General features: G+C 33.0%; 2 protein-coding genes across 8 annotated transcripts; one reads left to right on the forward strand and one right to left on the reverse strand.

Annotated features, from left to right (window-relative positions):
• Positions 1-1360: 1360 nt before the first annotated feature.
• Positions 1361-3321, reverse strand: LOC107889583 (membrane magnesium transporter). Its single transcript, XM_016814062.2, has 4 exons — positions 3105-3321; positions 2968-3020; positions 2781-2881; positions 1361-1691 (listed from the first exon to the last, which is right to left on the reverse strand). The coding sequence occupies exons 1-4, from the start codon at positions 3175-3177 to the stop codon at positions 1598-1600; spliced, it is 321 nt and encodes a 106-aa protein (XP_016669551.1). The 5' UTR covers positions 3178-3321; the 3' UTR covers positions 1361-1597.
• Positions 3322-3400: 79 nt separating this feature from the next.
• On the forward strand, positions 3401-9062 carry LOC107889582 (phosphoglycerate kinase, cytosolic). 7 transcript variants are annotated; one of them, XM_016814057.2, is made up of 14 exons: positions 3403-3545; positions 3621-3769; positions 3857-3903; positions 4370-4640; positions 4973-5316; positions 5407-5692; positions 6122-6189; positions 6769-7020; positions 7350-7425; positions 7635-7711; positions 7794-7843; positions 7929-8052; positions 8179-8277; positions 8635-9062. In XM_016814057.2, the coding sequence occupies exons 2-14, from the start codon at positions 3628-3630 to the stop codon at positions 8863-8865; spliced, it is 2067 nt and encodes a 688-aa protein (XP_016669546.1). In that variant the 5' UTR covers positions 3403-3545; positions 3621-3627; the 3' UTR covers positions 8866-9062. The 7 variants fall into 7 exon arrangements, with proteins under 7 accessions (XP_016669549.1, XP_016669550.1, XP_016669546.1 ...); XM_016814058.2 differs by having other exon boundaries at positions 7968-8052; XM_016814060.2 differs by lacking the exon at positions 8635-9062 and having other exon boundaries at positions 3401-3545; positions 8214-8279.
• Positions 9063-21459: the final 12397 nt, after the last annotated feature.

The raw sequence follows: 21459 nt of genomic DNA on the forward strand, positions 1-21459 counted from the left end.
ACTTGATAAATGGTGAGTATCCTAGATATCTGAGTGCACCAAAGAACTTTAGCTCACCCATTCTCGAGCACAACTGAGAAATTCCCCTTTTCTAAAGGGTCCTGAATTTTCAACACATTGTATTGCTTATACCATTTTTGGTTTGCAACATAAAATCGGAGAGAAAACTGCTCTTCAGTTGCTTCATTGCACACTCTTATATGCATTCTGCTATTCTTTGTACTGTTGTCAATTGAGCTTGTCTGCCTCTCCCTTAAAATGTGAACCCTAGGATTGCATTGATTATTTATTTATAACGGAAGTACACATCGTTTTAGTTAAATTTGCAGAGTTTCAGTTTTAAGCATTATTGCATTCTTCTATTCTTTGTACTCTTGTCGATTGAGCTTGTCTGCCTCTCCCTTAAAATGTGAACCCTAGGATTGCATTGATTATTTATTTATACTGAAGTACACATCTTATTGCATTCTGCTATTCTTTGTACTCTTGTCAATTGAGCTTGTCTGCCTCTCCCTTAAAATGTGAACCCTAGGATTGCATTGATTATTTATTTATACGGAAGTACACATCGTTTTAGTTAAATTTGCAGAGTTTCAGTTTCAAGCATTATTGCATTCACATGTGAACAACATATCTTCCGAGTTCAGAATTTATTTTGCAACTCTTGCTCAAGAATTTCGCATGGAGTTGGTGGTCAACTTGATACTCCTCGAGCAACAGATCAATCCGAAACTCTATTATTGCACCAGATGATGATACGTTTTGCAGATGATGATACGTTTTGCACTTTTGCAGAGCTTTGTCTTTGACAAGTCTACCAATCGATGCCGATGCTGCCACGTCTGTTTCTTTAGTACACAAAACGTCGCCCCCGATTTTGGGTTGCAGAGGAAAATTGTTTGTACCAGATTCATGACGTTGGATTCAATATCGTGCATCAAATGTGCATGCATGGTTAAATTGTCCACGACAGCCCACGATTCATGATTCAAACCATAAGACAATAGAATGGAAAAGAATACACAAACCCCAAGGATCCACACATAAGAGAATTATGGACCCCAGAAGAAATTTTCAGTTTGTGTTCAGTCGATCTTGCATATCTGGATAACATTGTAACTATCTAAAAGGTAGACGATAAGATAGGCTCAATCCTTTTACTAAAAGATTACTAAGAGGACTGTGTTGAAGTCAATTGCAATTCAACAACAAACCATCAGTAATGAACAAAAGGATTAAAATTTTATTATAGCTGGAGTTTTAGAATTACTACCCACTTTGGATTGGATATAATTGGAAATTCAAGAATTTGCTCTGTGCTAAACATGAAACAGGTTAGGACTACAGACAGAAGAAAATGTAAAGAAGAATAATATATTGAATTGCTGGCCTGGTTCAGTATGTCAGGCAAAGTAACATAAAAGTAAACAAGAAAGCCAAAATCCAAATTCTAGCAAGTAATGAAAGGTTAAAAAACACTATCACTTCAGAAAACAATCGACAATGACCTAAGACATAGGCTCTCTACTCTTACGTTCAACAGACCTGCCAACAGTGCTAATCTCCTTAATCAAAGGACTATGAAGCTTCTTTGATCTTAATGCTTCAGCTTCATATCAGTTTCTGAAGGAAGTGCTTTCGCTCTGTGATTGAAGATCATAAAGTCCAAGTTTGCTGATAAAGAAACAATCCTGCATTCCAGATTATACTTTTCGATATCAGAGCGCCATATAATAATAGTACAACAATAAAGCAACAGTAGTAATTCTAAAATTTTCACTTTCCTACGAACACAATTTGAGTTATGCATCACATATTGAAGTTTCACAAGCACACCTTTTTATGGAAAGCATCACGTCGAAGAGCTACCAAAATTGAAAAGAATAATCAGCCAGTATGCATGAGCATGTGGCTGAGAGGTTCATGAGAGCAATTACATTATAGCCATTAATTTAGCAAAGCACAGTAATGTGTTTATTACCATAGAAGTTTGCAGTGCTTGTTTGCTATATTAATGATTAGTCAAAACCAATTTGGCCGGATTCTCATTGAGTTCATTATTCAAAAGATATAGCTGATTGTGGATCTACTTGGGAGTGTAGAGGAAAATTCCTCAAGAGGATATACTCAAAGATTAAACACACTAAGACCTTCTATGGCATATTGGTCTGTGTGAAAACTGGTGAAGATTCACACCTGTGATTACCTACTAACATTCAATTCAAAATCACTAGGTGCAAATGTTAGATTACGCACAGCAAATTGATAAAGGTAGTTTATGAAATACAATCACACCATCATATGTGGGGCACACAGCTTATTTCAACTAGACAAGATGCTAAAAGGCAGTCCGAACATGATCATGATTCCTAAGACATCAATATCAACTTCATTTACTACGCTACCCAGACTAAAACGCCAGATAAAGGTATATTCAACACATACATGCCCAATCTTCTAAGTTCTATTCACATTTTTGTCAAGCCCCAACGGCTGTGTCTGAAGGAATATGTGTTGAACAAAAATGTTGCTAATATGTGTTGAACATAAATGTTGCTAATATCATAGATACTTCAGGGAAAAATGCAGAATCCAAGTAACATTTCTTAGGACCCAGAACTTTCCTTCTTCCCCACAAAGTTAATGAATGCAAACAGCAACAACTTTAGATAATCTGATCTGATCCCTAATGGAAAATAAATCCGCTGAACTCCACGTTTAACCAATAATTTATCTTTATAAACACTGAAAACAGAAACAAATATATAGTTTCTACATACCTATTCTCCTCAGAATCAGGATGTATGGAGAGAAAATTCCCGGGCACGGTTAGAGCAGCTGAAATACAGAAAACAAACCCTAGAAGCAACTCTAAAACCACCTGCACTTATCGCATCAATTTACTTACTTTAGATTTAAAGAACAAAATTTTCTTAACAAAATCAGATCTAACACAATCAAACTTACGTTCATGGGCGGACCAGAAAACTCCTCCTCCATAATCTTCAATAGCCCCCTATCTGGAAAACCCAATCAAAAAGAAAATTTAAAACTTTATCCATCAAATCAGATCAGAGATGAATATCAAGTTATCGGAATTTTACACTGAATTGTGGAATAAGCTGCGTGGAAGAGGAATAGAACCCCCAAAACGCCGACCATGAAACCTAATCCCATCGTTGACGGCGTCGATCCACAATTCACAACCTAAAAGCCAACGGAAAACACAATTTTTCTTTTTTGTACTTTATTTTACTATCCCCACTACACGGTCTACAGTGACAAAGGAACCACTTCAATATTAAAATCTTAGTTCTGAAGGAAACGGCGTCGTACTAGCCATGTTATATTATATTCTGAATTTTTTTTTTCTATAATTCTGAAAATTATTTGCTTTCTTTTATTAAACGCAGCATTTCATTAGCTACTCTTAAGACTTCTTATCTATGGTTGGTTGCTGAGAGAATGCAGTAAAACAAAGGAGGAAATTTCTGTCCTGAAAATTGCACTCAGTTGCTCTTGGCTTTCATTGAATCTAATTGCAGGTTTGTATCTTTAGACTTTACTTTTAGCAATTTTCCTTTCGTATTGTTCAACTCTTTTTCCTGTTGTTTTGGCAGGGAGAACATGAGTCCAGTTTTGAAGACAGTCCAGACAACTCTTTCATTAAACAAGTTGAGTTCCAGCAATTATCCTAGGAAAGAAAAGAAGTTGCTTCAACATGGGTCATGCTCTTTTCCAATAAATAACGTCCAATTATCTTTCCGAGGTATGTATTTTGAAAACTGAGACTAATGGTTCAAGCTTACTTCTTTTTCTTTCTTTCTTTGTTTTCACAAAGTTATTTTATTGCTAGGTGGTTTCGAGGTTGTAAGTAATGTTAACAGGTCACATAAAGAAAAGGTGCCTTGCTTCCTAGCCTTGCTTTGAGTGAATGTTTTTCTTTTTCTATGAATTACATAGGTATGGATGAGCATTGGTAGTTATGAACGAGCAGTGTTAGCATATTTTTTGAAGTTTAAGACAATTGCAAGCTGATTGTCTTATTAACCCTGTGTAGAATACGAAGATAACTCAAAGAAGCCAGAATATGTCTTCTCATTGATCATCTGAATGAATTCTCCATATGCATGACCTATGGAATGTCAACAACTTAATTCTGTAAAATGCTTAAAAGAAAAAAAATTTGGAAACAAACATTTTACAATGTAGGTTTATGGAATTGATTCTATGTTGTAGGGCTGGCTATTATAGCTGCATTTGTATGCCTTCTTGGCTAAATTAGCTTAAGCTGATTTAAGTTGGTGAAAACATTTTCCCCTTAAGGTGGCTGAGTTTAATTTTCTTTCCCAATTGGATTTTTACCCAGACTTGTCTCTATGATGAAGGAGAATTGGAGGCCTTGCCACACGTACAAACTCTTAGAGAGTTTCCTCGAGAGGAGCTTGTTGCAAAAGTTGTTATGGTGAGATTTGATTCTACCATTTTGCTTGGAGAAAAACTGGATTTGAGTTCTCAGTCTGCTTCGAAAGCACTGTACACCATTAAGTACTTACACGAATGTGGGGCTAAAGTAATTCTCATGAGTGAATGGAGTAGGAAAATCAATCCCAAACTTCTTGATGCACAAGCTGTTGCAGGTATTTTAAGCCATTCCATCTTTTAGTTTAAGCTCTTGATGGTTCTCGTTTTCAGCAGAGAAGCTTTTACTGGTGACCATTAACAGTTAGAAGTTAGAACCTAAACTTATTGTGTTAACATTCGGAATACTGGCATATAGTGGAGGAGCCATCTCAAAATGAAAGTACAACATTTCATCAACCTTGTCTGGAATTCATTTATGCCTATAAACAAAAGATACTGGTCCGTACAGATATTAAATAATGAGGCACAATTGACTCTTTATCCAGCCTTAAACCCATTAGTTTAAGGATTGCTCTGCGGTTAATATATTATTGTCTCTACATTTCAGATATCTTGTCATCTGTTCTCCAGCTCAATGTTATTGCTTTAAGATGCATTTCTTGCAAATCACCACTGAGGAGGGAAGACCTACAGAAAGCAGACATCTTTTTGCTTGAGAATCTTTCTGAATATAAAGAGGAAGTTGCCAACTGTTCAAAGTTTGCTGAACTTTTATCATCAGAAGTTGATATTCTTGTTAATGACTCATTTTGTCAGTCTCATAAAGTTCTCGCATCAACAGTTGGTGTTGCTCGTTTTTGCTATGCCTCTATGGCTGGTTTTTCCTTTGAAGAAAACCTTCATCAGCTAAAGAAGATTGCAAAAACTAAGAAAAAACCATATCTCGCAGTTGTATGGTTTTTTTTTTCCTAGTAATTCTAGGAAAATGTTTCTATTTTTTTTGTTCTTCAATTGTCAGTAACTTGCTATGACTTGATGCAGATTGGAGGAGGCAATCTCAAGCGCAACGCAGCGGCTTTACAATTTTTAGCATCTAGATGTGATGCATTGGTCTTTGTTGGACAAATGTCCTTTCAGATAATGAGTGCTTTAGGACACAGTATTCCTACTAATCTGGTGGAACGTGATGCCCATAAAGCCGCTTTAGACATTGTTCAGTTTGCACATGATAAGAACGTTCTCATGTCATATCCCAAAGATTTTTGGTGCACAAATCAGCATCTTCCTACGGAATTGGAAGTTTTTCCTGCTCATGGAGTTTCAGCTAGTAAAATTGCATCCATTCTTATATAATTGTGTTTATTGTTTTTCCTTTTGCTTTTCGTTTTTGGTTCCTCTTTTCTATGTAAACTATGATGCAATGATCTTTTTTTCCGTTTTCTGAAAAAGCTATCTTTTAAATACATTCTTAGCCCAAAATTTGAAATTAAGTACCAAATGATTGGCTGTACAGTTTACAATGTAGTAGCCATATTTTTTAACCATTTCTCCTTCATCTTATTCATCTTTCCATTGGAAATGAATATGCTGCTATCCTGCATTTATGGTTCATATACTTTTTGCAAGTACGTTAGACTATAGCAAACTAGATATATGGTTGAGCTATTCCATTTAAATTTCTAATTCTACAATAAAAATATATATAGATAATGGTTTTTCTCTTTTAAAGTACTCATACAGAAAATTTTCTGTTTAGGTTGGCTACCTGTTGATCTTGGACCTAGGTCATTGGAAGAAATATATTCTTTGGTAACAAACTCCAAGGTAAGTGGAAATGGATATCGTAGTACTATGACAAATGCTTGTTACTTTAGGTTGAGCATAGGTCCTCCTTCATGTGAAATTGTTCTGTAGCATCCTTAGTTAGTTGAGGATCTATTAAATGATCAACTTGCAAGAACATCACTGATTTTTGGCATTCAATACTTTGACATTCATAATTTTAGAAAATTTAGGGCACATTGGCGTGATTGGCTACCTAGTTACATATGCGACATGATCTGGTAGACAAATCAATCACTTTATATTACTGGTTGAGCTGCAAAGTATGTCAAACGGTATATTTGACAACCTTAATTTGATGTTAAGTTCAATGGTGACTATTAATGTTTTTATCAACCATTGAAATTATTGTTTAATTGATTTGCATTTATGCAGTAAAGCAAGCATGTATGAAGAAATTATCAATACCTATTATTTTAAAAGAAAAAAAAAACCATACGTGGCTGTATCATTTTTGTCTTTCGAGCTTTCTTTGTGTCAACCATTTTCAATTAGCTCAATGCTAATTCTGGTGATTCTCATGGTCTGACTTACCTGATGCATTTGCTCAACATATTACAGAAGATTATATGGATTGGTCCAGTGAAATTCAGTTCCTCCAAACCTTGCACAGTTGGAACTTCTAAATTGGCTCAGATGCTTTGCAAACAGAGTCAATGTGAATGTGAGATAACAATTGTTGGGAGTACAGCACGTAAAGTAATAAAAAATGAATCAAACTCTTTATCTTCTTTCAATGTGCTAGAAAATGCTTCAGTTGTATGGGAGTTTCTCAAAGAACAAAAGCTGCCTGGTGTCATGTCCTTAGATAGAGTACGCCAACTGCATCTATGTTCAACTTTTACTTCGCATTACTGTCATATTGTTATTTAAAGTACATTTTTTTAGATTTTTGCATCATATCCTAGAGTAATACTTGTACTTTTTGCTTTTCACTCCAAAGACCGTGGAGAAATGTGCTTGACTTGTATGATAAATACTAAAGGTAGCCTCATTGAAATTTCTTTGTCTTCCAGAACTGATTCCTTATTTCATCTTGCATAAAATGCTAAGGATTGTTCTTAATGGTTTTAGTTTTGCAATTCAAAGATCCAAGAGTTACAGATTTTTGAGTCTGCTTAAAGTGGATGCTATCTGTGCAGGCATACCCATTTGAGATTGACTGGAGTGTGGCCTATCATGATGCATCCCAACCTTTGGTTGTTGATATTGGAAGCGGTACTTATCATGTTTCCTTGAACAAATTATTCCTGTTATAGTCCCAAAAGAAAAAGCAAAAGCAAATAATGCCTTATTGATAATGATCTATATTTATTTACTACTTCACACAATATGTAGTTTAATGGCACACTTAGTTGAATGATTCTGTTCCTTGAGCCTTTTTTCCTCTTTATAATCAATTCTTGCATCTGGGTTATCTATGGCAGGCAATGGACTCTTTATCATGGGAATGGCCCAAAACAGGAAGGATCTGAATTTTCTTGGTTTGGAGATTAATGGAAAGGTCTGTTTTATTGTTTTCTTGGTTTTGAGATTATTATTTCACCTTTCAGTTGGTCTATCTTTATAGTGTACTAGTTTCGCAGCTTGTAAGACGTTGTCTGGATTCTGTTCATCAATCTGGCATAAGAAACGCGTAAGAGCTCTTGCAATTATTATGAAAAAGATGTATTGTGATAAAGACTAATTGAAGAATTATATCAATTTTGACCTGACTTCAGTTCAGAATCATCACCATGTTGCTTCGGTCATATGTGTAGATACTTTATTGGTTCAAATGCAACAACGACATTCCGTTCCATTGTCTCCAGTTACCCAGGAGAATTGGTTCTTGTTTCAGTTCAGGTAGACAACAATGGTCACTGAGTTCAAGTTGTGATATTCTCTTTCTTTTTGGAAATGCAAAATAGGCTTTGTTCCTCTCCTTTATGCAAATATTGAACTTTAAGCATACTTACTTTTTCCATTTAGTGTCCAAACCCGGATTTTAACAAACCAGAAAATAGGTGGAGCATGCTGCAAAGGTCGTTAATTGAAGCAGTGGCTGATCTTCTTGCATCTAAGGGGAAGGTAACATAATTTTGTTGCAATACATGAGCCCCTGAGGTTCCATCATGTGCATCACAAGTTCTAATATTCCTCCACTTCTTTGATGAAATTATCACCAACAACAAGATTAATTCAGAATTGAAAATACTATTTGCAGTTGATCGGATGTGTTTTCCTTTGTGTTCTTTTATGCCATTGTTGATTACAACATAACGGATGGTAGTTATATCTTACATTGGCCTTAATTGGAACATCTGAAATTGCAGTGATTTGATAATAATCAAATGATAATAAATGTGATTTACAAAAGGCCATGCTCAGTTGCAACTAAGCCAACAATGAGTCATATAGTTGGTTTATTGGTTATTTTATTCTCAGGTCTTTCTGCAATCTGATGTCGAAGCAGTTGCTATGAGAATGAAAGAACAGTTTCTGCAGTACGGAAAGGGCAAACTTCATCTTTCGCATGATCAATACAATATAAGAATCAATGGAAATGCATGGCTCGAGGAGAACCCATTTGGCATTCATTCGGACTGGGAGCAACATGTTATAGATAGAGGCGCTCCTATGTACAGATTAATGCTTTCCAAATCAACTGGCTCTTGAATAAGTTATTGGGCATTTGCTGGTTTTAGGACATTGTTCGTAGCTGAACTATCCACATCTTGCTTGAAGATCATCTGTAGCATAACTCGGTGCTGGTACAGACACAGTCTACCCTTTCTTGGTAAAGAAACAGAAGAAGATGAAGAACATCTGTATATTCAATCAATCAAAGAATACATGGCACACAGTATTTATAATACTCAACGTTAACAACTAACTAACAGCTAACTGAATAACTGTTTACAATAACCCACGTTAACTGATACTAACTACTAACTTCAACTGTTTTCATTCCTAATATGCCCCCATCATCTTGACTCTTGCTGAACGGTCAACCTTTTGGAACCACCTTAAGACAAGTTCTGAATTTTGTAAACAGTGGTGCTGATAAAGGCTTTGTAAACATGTCAGCGACTTGCTCCTGTGCAGGCACATATCCCACATTAAGCTTTCTAGCAATAACCTTTTCTCTAACAAAATATAAGTCCAATTCAACATGCTTAAACTTCGAGTGCATCACTGGATTGGCAGAGACAGCAACTGCGCCAGAATTATCACACCAGACAGAGGTCTTCCGAGAAGGTGAAACATGAAGCTCAGACAGTAAAGACTCAAGCCATACCACCTCAGTAACCACATGGGCTAAGGCTTGATATTCAGCCTCAGCGGTTGAGCGAGAGACTACCGGCTGTTTCTTCGAACCCCAAGCAACAGGATTTCCTCCAAGAAAAACACAGAACCCCGATGTTGAATGTCGATCATCAATATCAGCACCCCAATTGGCATCAGAATAACCAACCATATCTAAAGAAGGAGCAGCAGAAAACCGAATACCATAATCCAAAGTGCCCTGTAGGTAACGAAGAATGCGTTTAACTGCTTTAAAATGCTGATCAAGCGGTCGATGCATGAATTGACAGACTTTATTAACAGCAAAGGTGATGTCTGGTCTAGTGATGACCACATACTGCAAGGCGCCGACAATGCTGCGATATTCAGATGCATTGTCAATTGCACAGCCAGTGTGCTGAGATAAGATGGAGGATGTGATCATGGGAGTAAGAGAACCATTTGCCTGGTCCATGTTAGCTTGTCGAAGAAGGTCGAGGACATACTTACGCTGACTTAGGATTAAGCCATTTGAAGTAGGAGATACCTCAATTCCAAGAAAGTAACTCAGAGGCCCCAAATCCTTTAGAGAAAATCGAGAGTTTAAGGCAGTAACAAACTGATCAATATACGCCTGATGAGTTCCAGTGATAATAATGTCGTCGACATACACCAAGACATACAACACCACACCTTCAGTTTTCTTAATAAACAGTGAACCATCAGATTTGGCCAAAGAAAATTGTGAAGACAACAGAAAATCTCGAAGCTTAGAAAACCAGGCCTTGGGAGCCTGCTTAAGGCCATACAAAGCCTTCTTTAACTTGCATACTAACGGTCTGTCACCATCACCCTGCTGCTCAAAACCAGGCGGTTGTAGCATATAGATGTCTTCAGATAAATCTCCATTAAGAAATGTGTTATTGATGTCCACTTGGCGAAGTTGCCAACCAAATTGGACAGCCAAAGCCAAGACAACTCTAATGGTTGTTGGCTTCACTACAGGACTGAAAGTGTCCTGGAAATCAATCCCAGCCTCCTGTAAGTAACCTTCAACCATCAGGCGACCTTTATAGCGTGCAATAGTGCCATCGGCATGCCTTTTGAGCTTAAAAACCCATTTACACCCCACAGCTCTTCTGTTAAAAGGTAAAGGAACCAAATCCCAAGTGTCATTCTTCAAGAGAGCCTCATACTCTTGTTAAGCTGCTAGAGCCCATTCTGTACTGGCCAAAGCTTCCACAATTGTAGTTAGTTCTACCTCACCAAGTTCAGCAGAGAAAAGTTTAGGCTTAAAAATCCCATTCTTGGACCTTGTCTGCATAGGGTGTATATTGGCAGGCAGGCTGACAGAAGAAGTATGAGCTAAGGAGACTGGAGGAACAACAGACGAATGTAAGGTAGGAGTAGACATACTACCAAAGGAAGCAGCTCCGGGTGAAATATCATCAGCAGATCGTTCTTGGAGACTAGGAGAGTCCACAAAAGGGTGAGGTGAAGAAGACTCCACCGAAGGTTGAGTAGGAGAGGAAAAAGCCACTTGCGAAACAGCACCTGAGACCTACGGAGGATTTGAAGACTCAGCTGGAGGGGAACTCATAGAAGCCACCACAACAGGAACTGAGGACTGTTGATGTTTGAAAGAAGGCTGAGGACTAGGCAAACCACCAGCAGCTGCAAAAGGAAAACATGCCTCGTCGAATATTACATGTCTGGAAATGAACACCCTCATATTGTCATCAAGATACTTATATCCCTTGTGAACAGGACTATACCCAAGAAAAACACACGGTCGAGACCGAAATTGAAGCTTATGAGTGTTAAAGGGCTGTAGATAGGGATAACACCGGAAACCAAAAACTTTCAGATTCTCATAACCTGGCACAGACTTGTGTAACATCTCATAAGGTGATCTACCACCGATAACTGGCGTTGGAAGTCTATTGACTAGATATGTTGCACTGATGAAAGCATGAGCCCAAAAACTCATAGGCATATGAGCCTGTGCCAGCAAAGTCAAACCAGTGTCAACTAAATGCCTGTGCTTCCTCTCCACCAGGCCATTTTGCTCAGATGTGTGGGAGCAAGACAAGCGATGATGAACACCAAGCCGAGAGAGAACCTTTGGAAAATATCTAAACTCTCCACCCCAGTCTGTTTGGAGAGCTTTAATTTTAGAACCAAACTGAACTTCCACTAGTTTCTGTAAATGGAGAAATTTATCCAAAGCTTCAGACTTTCGTTGGATAAGATAAAGCCAGGTGTACCTTGTGTAAGCATCAACAAAGGAAATATAGTAAATGTATCCTTCAGACGCCAAGGGAGCAGGACCCCATAAGTCAGCCACAATAAGTTCAAACGGAGCAGTGTACACAGTTGAGGAGGGAGAAAATAGAAGCTTATGAGACTTGCCAAGCTTACATGCAGAGCAAACCAAATTTCCTTTATAAGATTTGGAAACAATATTACACTGTTTGAGAACTGTCATAATAGTTTTAGTACAAGGGTGACCTAGGCGTCTATGCCAGAGGTCAAAAATGGAACTAGAAGAGGTAGGTGACGCCAAGGAAGTGATGTGAGCAGTAGCAGCAGTAGCAGAAGATGCTGATTCAGGATGAGTGTCTGACAAATCAAACTGATACAAACCATTATGTATGCGGCCCACCAGCAAGATGGTCCCCGTCTGAATGTCCTTCACAAAACAATGAAAAGGATGAAACTCAAAAAACACTTGGTTATCACGAGCAAATTGAGCAAAAGACAACAAATTCTTGCAAATTTGTGGAACATGTAACACACGTTTCAGATGAAAAACTTTGTTAGAACTTGTGAAAGAAGAAGAACCAATATGAGCTACGGGCACAGACACACCATTGCCCATGAAAAGCCTGTTGTTACCTGTGTACTGTGTCGAATCATGGAGATTACCCAAATCACTAGTAACATGATTGGAAGCCCCAGAATCAGGATACCAAATTTTTGTGTTCAAGTGTTGGTCTTTTGTAGAAGCAATATTAGCCTGCAAACCAGAAGTCTGATGAGAGCAACAGTGAGAACTTCCATATGACGAGTTGGCTACATCACTAAACTGATGACAATGAACTTGCATGGGTTGATCAGATACCCCCTCAAACGACTCATCAAACCTGTAGTAACATTTCTGAACGGTGTGACCAACTCGTCCACATAGCAGACACTGTGGCTTATTATGAGCAAATCTTCTTCCTCAATCTCTGCCTCGAAACGACCAAGAACTGTTACCTCGAAACGGTGGTCGAGAGCCACGTTCAGGTTGCTCAGCATTCCTGACAGAACCAATATTCCTATCATCAGAGTTACTTTGATGAGCCACATTAACTTGCAAAGGCATGCTCGAAACTGAGTCTTATTGTCGAGCTTCACAATCAGTAAGTAGATCAGCAAGAAGATCAAGGGAGACAGGCATCGCCGAAACCACTACACGAATTGATTCATACTCTATAGGCAATCCAACAAGAATAATACTGGTTTGTTCTTGTTCAGAAATGGGATTACCAGTAACCACCAAAGTGTCACATAGGCCTTTTATTTTGGCCAAATATTCTTTAATGGTAAGGTGCCCTTTCTTTTGAGAATACAAAGAATGCCTTAACATAGAAACAGTCATAGTGGATTTAGTAGCAAACCTTCGCGTAACCATGCTCCAAACATCAAAGCTTGAATGAGCAGTAGTAAGATGCACTAAAATATCGTTACTGATCGTGGATAACAACCAAGAAGCCAGCAGCTTATCTTGCTGCTTGTGCACCAAGAAGGCAGGATTAGGTACAATATCGCCATGACTATCAACAAGGGATTGCGAAGGGACAGAAATAGTTCCAAGAACAAAATCATGTAGTCCATATCCCTCAAGAATCAACAAGACCTGCTACTTCCATAAAAGAAAATTGTGCTGCCCTAGCTTCACAGTATCATGCTTAGGAAACGGCTGAACTTTGCTCAATAAGCCACACCCAAGATCAGAAGAAGAACCAGTAATAGGTGTAGTAGTATGGACCGAGTGATGAGAATCACCGTCATTACCCGAACCAGTATCTGTGGCCATTAGAGAAGAGAAAAAAAAAATCAAGGCTCTGTTACCATAAAGAAACAGAAGAAGATGAAGAACATCTGTATATTCAATCAATCAAAGAATACATGGCACACTGTATTTATAATACTCAACATTAACAACTAACTAACAGCTAACTGAATAACTGTTTACAATAACCCACGTTAACTGATACTAACTACTAACTGCAACTGTTTTCATTCCTAATACTTGGAAGTAAGTTTAGTCATATGCTTCCTCATATTGATAATCCAACAAGCTTCATTTTTGTGTTATGCCATTCTAGAGAAGGGTAAAGCTATTAATTCTTCCAAGTTCCATGGTTGCATCTTGTGAGTTCTTTTTTTTTTTCTTTTATATGTAAAATCTTATCAGGTTGTTAATCAGATGATCATGCAGATACATGCCAAGCACACTTCCTTGAAATTTGTTTTGCCGGACATTGGAAGCAACTGCAATTTACATGATTGTTGAGACATTTGTGAGAAACTGCTTGACAAGCAATTCTGCCAATTGGGAATTGAGTTAGCCAAGAATTAGATCCAATAAGCCAATAACTCTTATTCTGTGTATTTATCATGTTACAGTCGTGTTTAAGATATTTTGTATTTTATATAAATTTTCATAGGTTAATACATCGTATTATATAACTTCAGCTTTCTCATATTTCACTGCAACTAGAAAGTTCAAAAAAAAAAAAAGAAAAACCCTGCATGTTTTTGGTTGAATTGTATGGTAGGCGTATGCATTCGACGAAAGAGTTTGTTGCTTTTAGGGTTTATTAGCATGAGAAAATTCAAATGTTAACAGAAAAAACCATGTATAATTGATAAGTTATAAGATTGTATTGTGTTGATAAGTTATAAGATTGATAGCATAAATTTTTAGTATAAATATCCTTGTAATTGTTGTAGTTCAATGCAATAGAAGTTGAATTCTTCCCCCTATATTTGTTGCTTTCTGATTTCATAGTCTAAAACTTTAGATTCTGTTTTTTTTTTTAATCTCTCAAACCCAATAAATCCAAATTTTACATCTACCCAATTAGGCTTGTTTTCTCTTCTCATTGCCTCCATTAATGGAGTTTTAGCCTCATTTTTCAAGCAAACTTCAAAGTTCAATGACCGAATCTTTTATGGATAAGCTTCACACACCACCAACAATTTTTAGGTTTTTGTTCATGTGATGACGCATGAAGTCCTCTCTATAGTTTGGTTCTATGATCACCGCCATTGACTTTGCTGTTGTTTTTTCGACCTCCTTAATTGTTATTGACTTCATCGTGCTGGTTTGAGTTTTCTAATTAGTGCTATTTTTGGTTACTATAATTTTTTTTTTTTAATTTACATATGCTTTTGGAAATTGCTAGTGTGAACTACAAAAGCTAGATGCAATGTCAATTGCAATTTAAGAAATATCTATCAGATTTTTAGCATATTTTGAATAAATGTATTTGGAGCTTTTAATTACTTATCTTTAAGGATTTTTAACAACCTATTACTGAAAATATATCGTGCAAAAATTAAGTTAAGCAAAAATCAAATCAAGACTTTCAATGCTATTGAAGTTTCTATAAATAAAAAATTTAATCTTTATGAAGTTTGATATCAAGAAAATCCGTCCTAATATGCTATTTATTGAAGACATATGTGAAAGTTATTTTTATATAATTAAATATCATTGATTGTGTTTTGTCAAGCCACGTTATACTATACATAGAACAACTTGTTTAAGTTTAATATTCATGGGAGAGGAAGCACTTAACTAGTTCATTAAAGAATTGGTTTTTAGTCCATATTTATGTGAGTAAACTATTTTGTTTATCAATTTATAAATACAAGTTTGTATTGAATGGATAATTTATTGTGTAATCAGAATTTTATCTTTGATGTGCCACCTTGCAACGAAACTGACTTAGTGGGTTTGATGAATTTCAACATAATTTCTTTGAGAGGATTCACTGTTATCCTTGTAAAAATCTTATATAACAGCATATAAATACTAATCAACCTGAACCAAGTAAAAGATTTCGAACCATCCATCTTGGGTAAAAGAACCAATAGGATCTAGTTTAGAGACTCATCAATGACGCCCCCGAAAAAACATCATGAACCAAGTCAACAATACTTTGACCCACAATATCCCACTATAACTAATAAAATTTGGCATAAAAAGAAACTACCTCTCTCAGCTAGCTATCTCCTAATTCGAAAGGCAAAGAAATTGGCCTTGTAACGAAAACTGACCCGACCATGGCCTGTCAATACCATATAGTCGAGAATAAAAGGCAATAACATTAGCCTTCAAAGTCTCTTGGTCAAAACACCAATTACTACTCGTAACTTTAAAGCTTTAATTTGATTACCCTTTTTTTACACAAGAGACTGGCTATGAAAATAACTTATGATTTAATCATCATTACTCAACCACTCGCATTTTGAATTTTGTTGTCATAATAATTTTTCCTAAATAAATATTTCCTCAAATTTTATTTTTAGTGAAATTTCCTGACGACAAAGTCTCTCAAAGTCATGCAAATCAAAAGCATGTCAAATCCTCTTAAATCAAGAAATGGCATCATTCTTCAGCCTAAAAATATTACCAAACACCTCCCCATTCCACTTCTAAAGTGTCTCAATGAGCTTACTTAACCCACTAAAGCACTCTAAGGCTATCAACTCTCTTGAAAGAATACTAACCAAAAAATGTAACAGATCCTTCTTCTTTCGAGCATTCAAATCCTCAATAGATATGAGAATGGGACAATGATCATATTTTAACTTGTGCAGATGTTTAACCAAATAATCAACAGTAAAATTATCCTATTTTACGTTACAAATAGCTTTGTCCGATATTTTTGATAAATTCCCATACATCCAAGTATACTTGGGACTAATGAATCCCATATCACAAAGCCCATGATGAAACACAGAATCCTAAAACAACTTGCAACATATATTCCAAACATTGGCACCTCCCCGATGTTCTGAGCTACACAAAATGAAATTGAAATCTTCAGTGGTAAACAAGATAATTTAATCCATATATTATTCAAGAGTGAGTAAATAAAAAAAATTGAGATAACATTAACTGGTTTTGTCAAACATTATAATAAAAAATAGATGAAGTTTCTTTGATTTTAAAATATAAATATTTGAGAGGAGGATGGAACTAAATTATTAAAAAAATAATTTAGACAAAACTTCTTACATTAAAATAACAATGATTGAGATATCAACAAAAGACACTATATTATTTTTATATAAAAGAAGATAGAGAAAAACAAAATATCACGAATTTGTGATTTAAATTTGGATACATCACGTTATTTAAGTGATAATGAACTTAATGTCCATTAAATAAAATTTTGAATTTGAGCCTTATGGATGAAAAAAAAAACTTTGACAGAATTTTTTCCTTATTTAAAGGATTTGAATCTATTTGACTTCAAATATAATTAAAATCTAATGTAATTAGTGAATGTGAAAAATTCTTAAACACAATGAAAATCATCTTTTTAAATTCATCGTATGAATAAAAAGCGGCTTCACCCAATGAGCTATTGGGTCTAAAGATTTAGTGAGCTGGATCGAATTGCTATTACCTTGCTAAAAAAATTGCTAGGTTTGTCTATGAGTAAACCGATTGGGGTTTAGCACGTTAAGCTGAAATGTGAGACTTTGGTGATGAGAGTGGAAAGTTGTAGTGGGTTCGATAACTTGCTTTGAGTTGAGTGAAAGCATATAGATTTTGAACACTTTTCCCTTTTTGGGAAATTAAAGATTCAAATGCAATTGCTTTTCCCTACTAGGGAATATATATCTACCTTGTAATGTTAGCAAACAAATAAAAAAGTGACATTACAAACAAATAAAAAAGTGACTAAATTATATCCACATTTTATTTTTTAAATATTACTATGTTACTCATTCTTCAACAATTATTTGTTTCTATCAAATTACAGAGTAAAAAATTGAAAACTATAATATACTCTAAGCAAGATTTTCAAAATTGAATTTATGGTCGAACTGATCAAGCCATTAATTTATATGGTTCGATTGAATAAATAATTAAAAAATAAAAAATATATATTTAGAAAATAAAAAACTAGTTAAATTGATTTTTTAGTCTGGTTCAACTAATTCGTACTAGTTTGTGAGTCAATGGTATGATGCCTCTCTTTGGATTGATACCCTAATCGAAATTTAGTTCTCCTATTTTTATTTTTAATAATTTAATCTCTTTATTTTTTAGATTTATAAATCTGCTTTCAAATTATATATAATCACATAACATTTTAATTGAAAAGTTAATGATATTAATTATTTGAATTAATTAATTACATTATAAAAATATTAAATCAATTAATAATATTATAAATAAAATATAGAGACCAAATTATGTTAGAGATTAAAATATAAGGATTAAAAATCTCAAATTTAAGTATATTGATCGACTAAAACTGAAAATTAATCACTTTTACAAAATGTAAAAATGAAAAAGAAAAAAAAAACATGGTGAGTGTGCCATATGTCTGCACGAGGAAAATCCTTTTAAACTTACTTTAATATATAAGTATAAAATTGTATAGATGTGACAAGGTTATTGGCCCTCCTTAAAATGAATTTTTTTTATAATTTATAAGTATAAATATAAAATTATAAGATATACACTATTAAAAAAATAATATTATATTTTTATTATCATAAAAATATACAATTTAATTCTACCCAAAAAAAAACTAATTTCAAACTTGCAAGTAACATGATAAAATTGTGTTATATACTATTATACTATCTAAACAAACACTATAAAATGTAAAGGAAAAAGAAGCATGGTGAGCGTGTGTCATATCCACACGAGAAAAATCCTTTCAAACTTACTTTAATATATAAGGTTAAAAAGTATAAATGTGACAAGGTCATTGTCCTCCTTAAAATGAGCAATTTTTATTTAGTTTTTTTTATAATTTATAAAATTTTAAATTAGTAATGATAAAATTATATTTTAAATCTAAAAATAATAAAAAATTATTTTAATACTTTAAAAATTTTTAAAAATATAAATTATTAAAAAAATAAAATTATATTTTTACGATTTATACAATTTAATTCCACCTAAAAAATATTTTCTAGTTTCACTCTTTTTTGAGTAACATGATAAAATTGTGATATATACTATCATATTATCTAAACAAACACTTGGTAAAGATCTCTTATTTTCAATTTGCAAATATTTTATAATTCAAGTATAAAATCAAGTTTCATTTTAAGAAAACCAGCCGGGCACCGAACAAGAAATGTCAGGAGTGAAAATAAGCAAATATTTATGTAAAAATAAATTATGAAGGACTTAGTTGTCAATTTTTGAAAAATCGAAGTTTTCGTTTTTTTGTTATTTTGTTTGTTCGGAAGGATGAAGTTAGACTTAAAAAAGAAAATGAGCAGGGTTAGGAAAAATGAATGAGAGGTCGAAATTTTGATAAAAATAAAAAAAATAATATCAAATTATTTTTAAAGGGTTATATGTAACGATTTTAATATTACCTCTTTTGTAGGAAATCTAAAATTCTCATTGTAATATAAAAATTTTGACATTTTTATTCTTTTTTAATAAATTTAATTATTTAAGCTACAACCAAATAATAATAAAAATTAGGTAATTAAATAGTCCAATCCTTTAATATATCTTTCAAATAACATTTTAATTATGTTTATCATTATAAATTGAAAATTTCATATTTTATAGCAATTAAATTTTCCGATTCTTTAATATATCTTTCAAGTGACATTTTAATTATGTATATTATTATAAGTCGAAATTTCATATTTTATCTATTATATTATATTTTTTATGCCTAAAATGTTACCTTTATAATAATTTCATCATTTTTTTAAATAATTGTGATCCCTTGAACAATAACGAATGATGTGTTCTAATAAAAATATGTATTTTTTCCTCTCTTTTTTCCTTATCAATTCTATTAAAAAATCCTAATTGTTTAATGTTATTTCTCAATTTAAATATATTTATTAAAAAAATAGCAATTTAACTTACTAAATAAATGTATTGATTTATTCATAACATAAAATACTACATTGTATGATAAAGAATTAAAAAAACATAACTAAATTTTATGAATATAATTTAATAGAATGTATTTTTAAATAATCTTACCTTCCATAAATGAAACAATAAAATCTTAAAATCTTATGTTTTAGCTAAATAAATCAAACAATATAATGTAACATATTAGTAATATGTTAAGTAATCTTACATTTTAATAATTTTGTTACCAATAATGTGTCTGGTTCATATGACCTTGCATTACATCTTGCAATCTTACATTATAGATTAAAGTTACCTTGTTTGAATTGAAACATTCCGAATACTTTACATCTTACAATTTCAAATAGTGTCAAAACGTTAGAATATAAGACGTGATCTTAATATCACCAATTTCTTGAGTTATTTAAGATGTTGGGATATAAGGTGTAATTTGAGTGTAACATATTCCTAACCGTAAAATGAAATTTTAAAAAATTTTACTATTGTTTTTGTTATTTTAATCAATTTTTTTATTTTTTTCTCTAAATAAAAATAAAAATCTATTTTTTTTAAATGAAGAAACAATAGATGCCATACTTCAAAATTATAATAATTATATTTATTCTAAATATTTATTTATTAAAATATTACATATAATTATGATCATGATTTATAAATTTATTTTAAACACTTTATATTTACTTATTAATATTTAAATTGTAATAAAAATAATAATTACCATTTATTATAATTTCATGGAAAATGAACCTAAAAACTATTAAATACTAAATTTATTTAAAAAATAAATTTTATAACAATAACAATTTAATAAAACGTTTTCTTAAATAATCTTGCAAACAAAAAACAAAAATCCTTTATTTCAACTAAATAAACTAAACAGATAAATAAAATATACGCGATATTCCAGTCTATAATTTTACCTTCCTATAATTCTATTATTTGTAAAAGATAACCTTAAAGCATAAGTCAGAATTTAAAATATATATATATATTATTAAATGCGTTACCTCTCTGTGTCAAAGTGGGGCCCAAAACTGCAAAAACGAATGGGCTGGCTATTAATCGGAAATGAGCTACACTCCGTATTCCCATAGCTTATCTTAAGATAGAAATACAATGATTTGTATTTATTTGTTTTTACAATTACTGCAATTGTATATATAAATTTTAATTTTATATAATTTTATATTTAAATTTTAAATTTGATTCAATTCTTATAAACTATTAATACAATTATTGATATAGTATTATTTTATGTTTATACATTACATATATAAATAATTATATTTATCTAATATAAAAATAAATTAATGTATATATTTCTTTAAATGTGTATGATTAAATCAAAATTAAAGTTTTAAGTATACATTTAAACCACAATTAGAGTTTCATGAGCATAATTGCACCAATTTAAAGTTTATGTATATAATTGCACATTAATAAAGTTCATATATAATTTTGAGATTTATCCCTTTATAATTTGATTTTATTCCCATTCGAATTAGAGTACTATTTAGGTAAATACCTTTTAATAATGTTGATTCTAGGATCTGATTTTAATTTTAAATATGTGAATTTTTTTTTGTTTTTTTAGAGTGTATTTGGTTGAATCTTTAAAAATTTAAAAATTTTAAAAATTTTTAAAAAAATTAAAATGCTAATAAATTTTCCATCAATTTAAAATGCTAGCATTGTAATAGTTGTTTTAGATAATTAATTGATTTAGGAGAAATTAGATTATTAAAATTTTACAAGTTTTTTAGAATAATTATATTGAAACTAAATAGTATAAACATATTCAATATAGATATGGTTATATTTGTAAA

The sequence above is a fragment of the Gossypium hirsutum genome, chromosome A09, assembly GCF_007990345.1.
Source record: "Gossypium hirsutum isolate 1008001.06 chromosome A09, Gossypium_hirsutum_v2.1, whole genome shotgun sequence".
Lineage (NCBI taxonomy): Eukaryota > Viridiplantae > Streptophyta > Magnoliopsida > Malvales > Malvaceae > Gossypium > Gossypium hirsutum.

Coding starts and splice junctions, on each gene's coding strand:
- LOC107889583 (XM_016814062.2), bottom strand. CDS start 3,177: ATGGGATTAGGTTTCATGGTCGGCGTTTTGGGGGTTCTATTCCTCTTC. Junction 2,882..2,967: donor TTTCTGGTCCGCCCATGAAC/GTAAGTTTGATT, acceptor CGATAAGTGCAG/GTGGTTTTAGAGTTGCTTCT. Junction 1,692..2,780: donor CCTGATTCTGAGGAGAATAG/GTATGTAGAAAC, acceptor TCTGGAATGCAG/GATTGTTTCTTTATCAGCAA.
- LOC107889582 (XM_016814057.2), top strand. CDS start 3,628: ATGAGTCCAGTTTTGAAGACAGTCCAGACAACTCTTTCATTAAACAAG. Junction 3,770..3,856: donor CGTCCAATTATCTTTCCGAG/GTATGTATTTTG, acceptor TTTTATTGCTAG/GTGGTTTCGAGGTTGTAAGT. Junction 7,426..7,634: donor GGTTGTTGATATTGGAAGCG/GTACTTATCATG, acceptor TATCTATGGCAG/GCAATGGACTCTTTATCATG.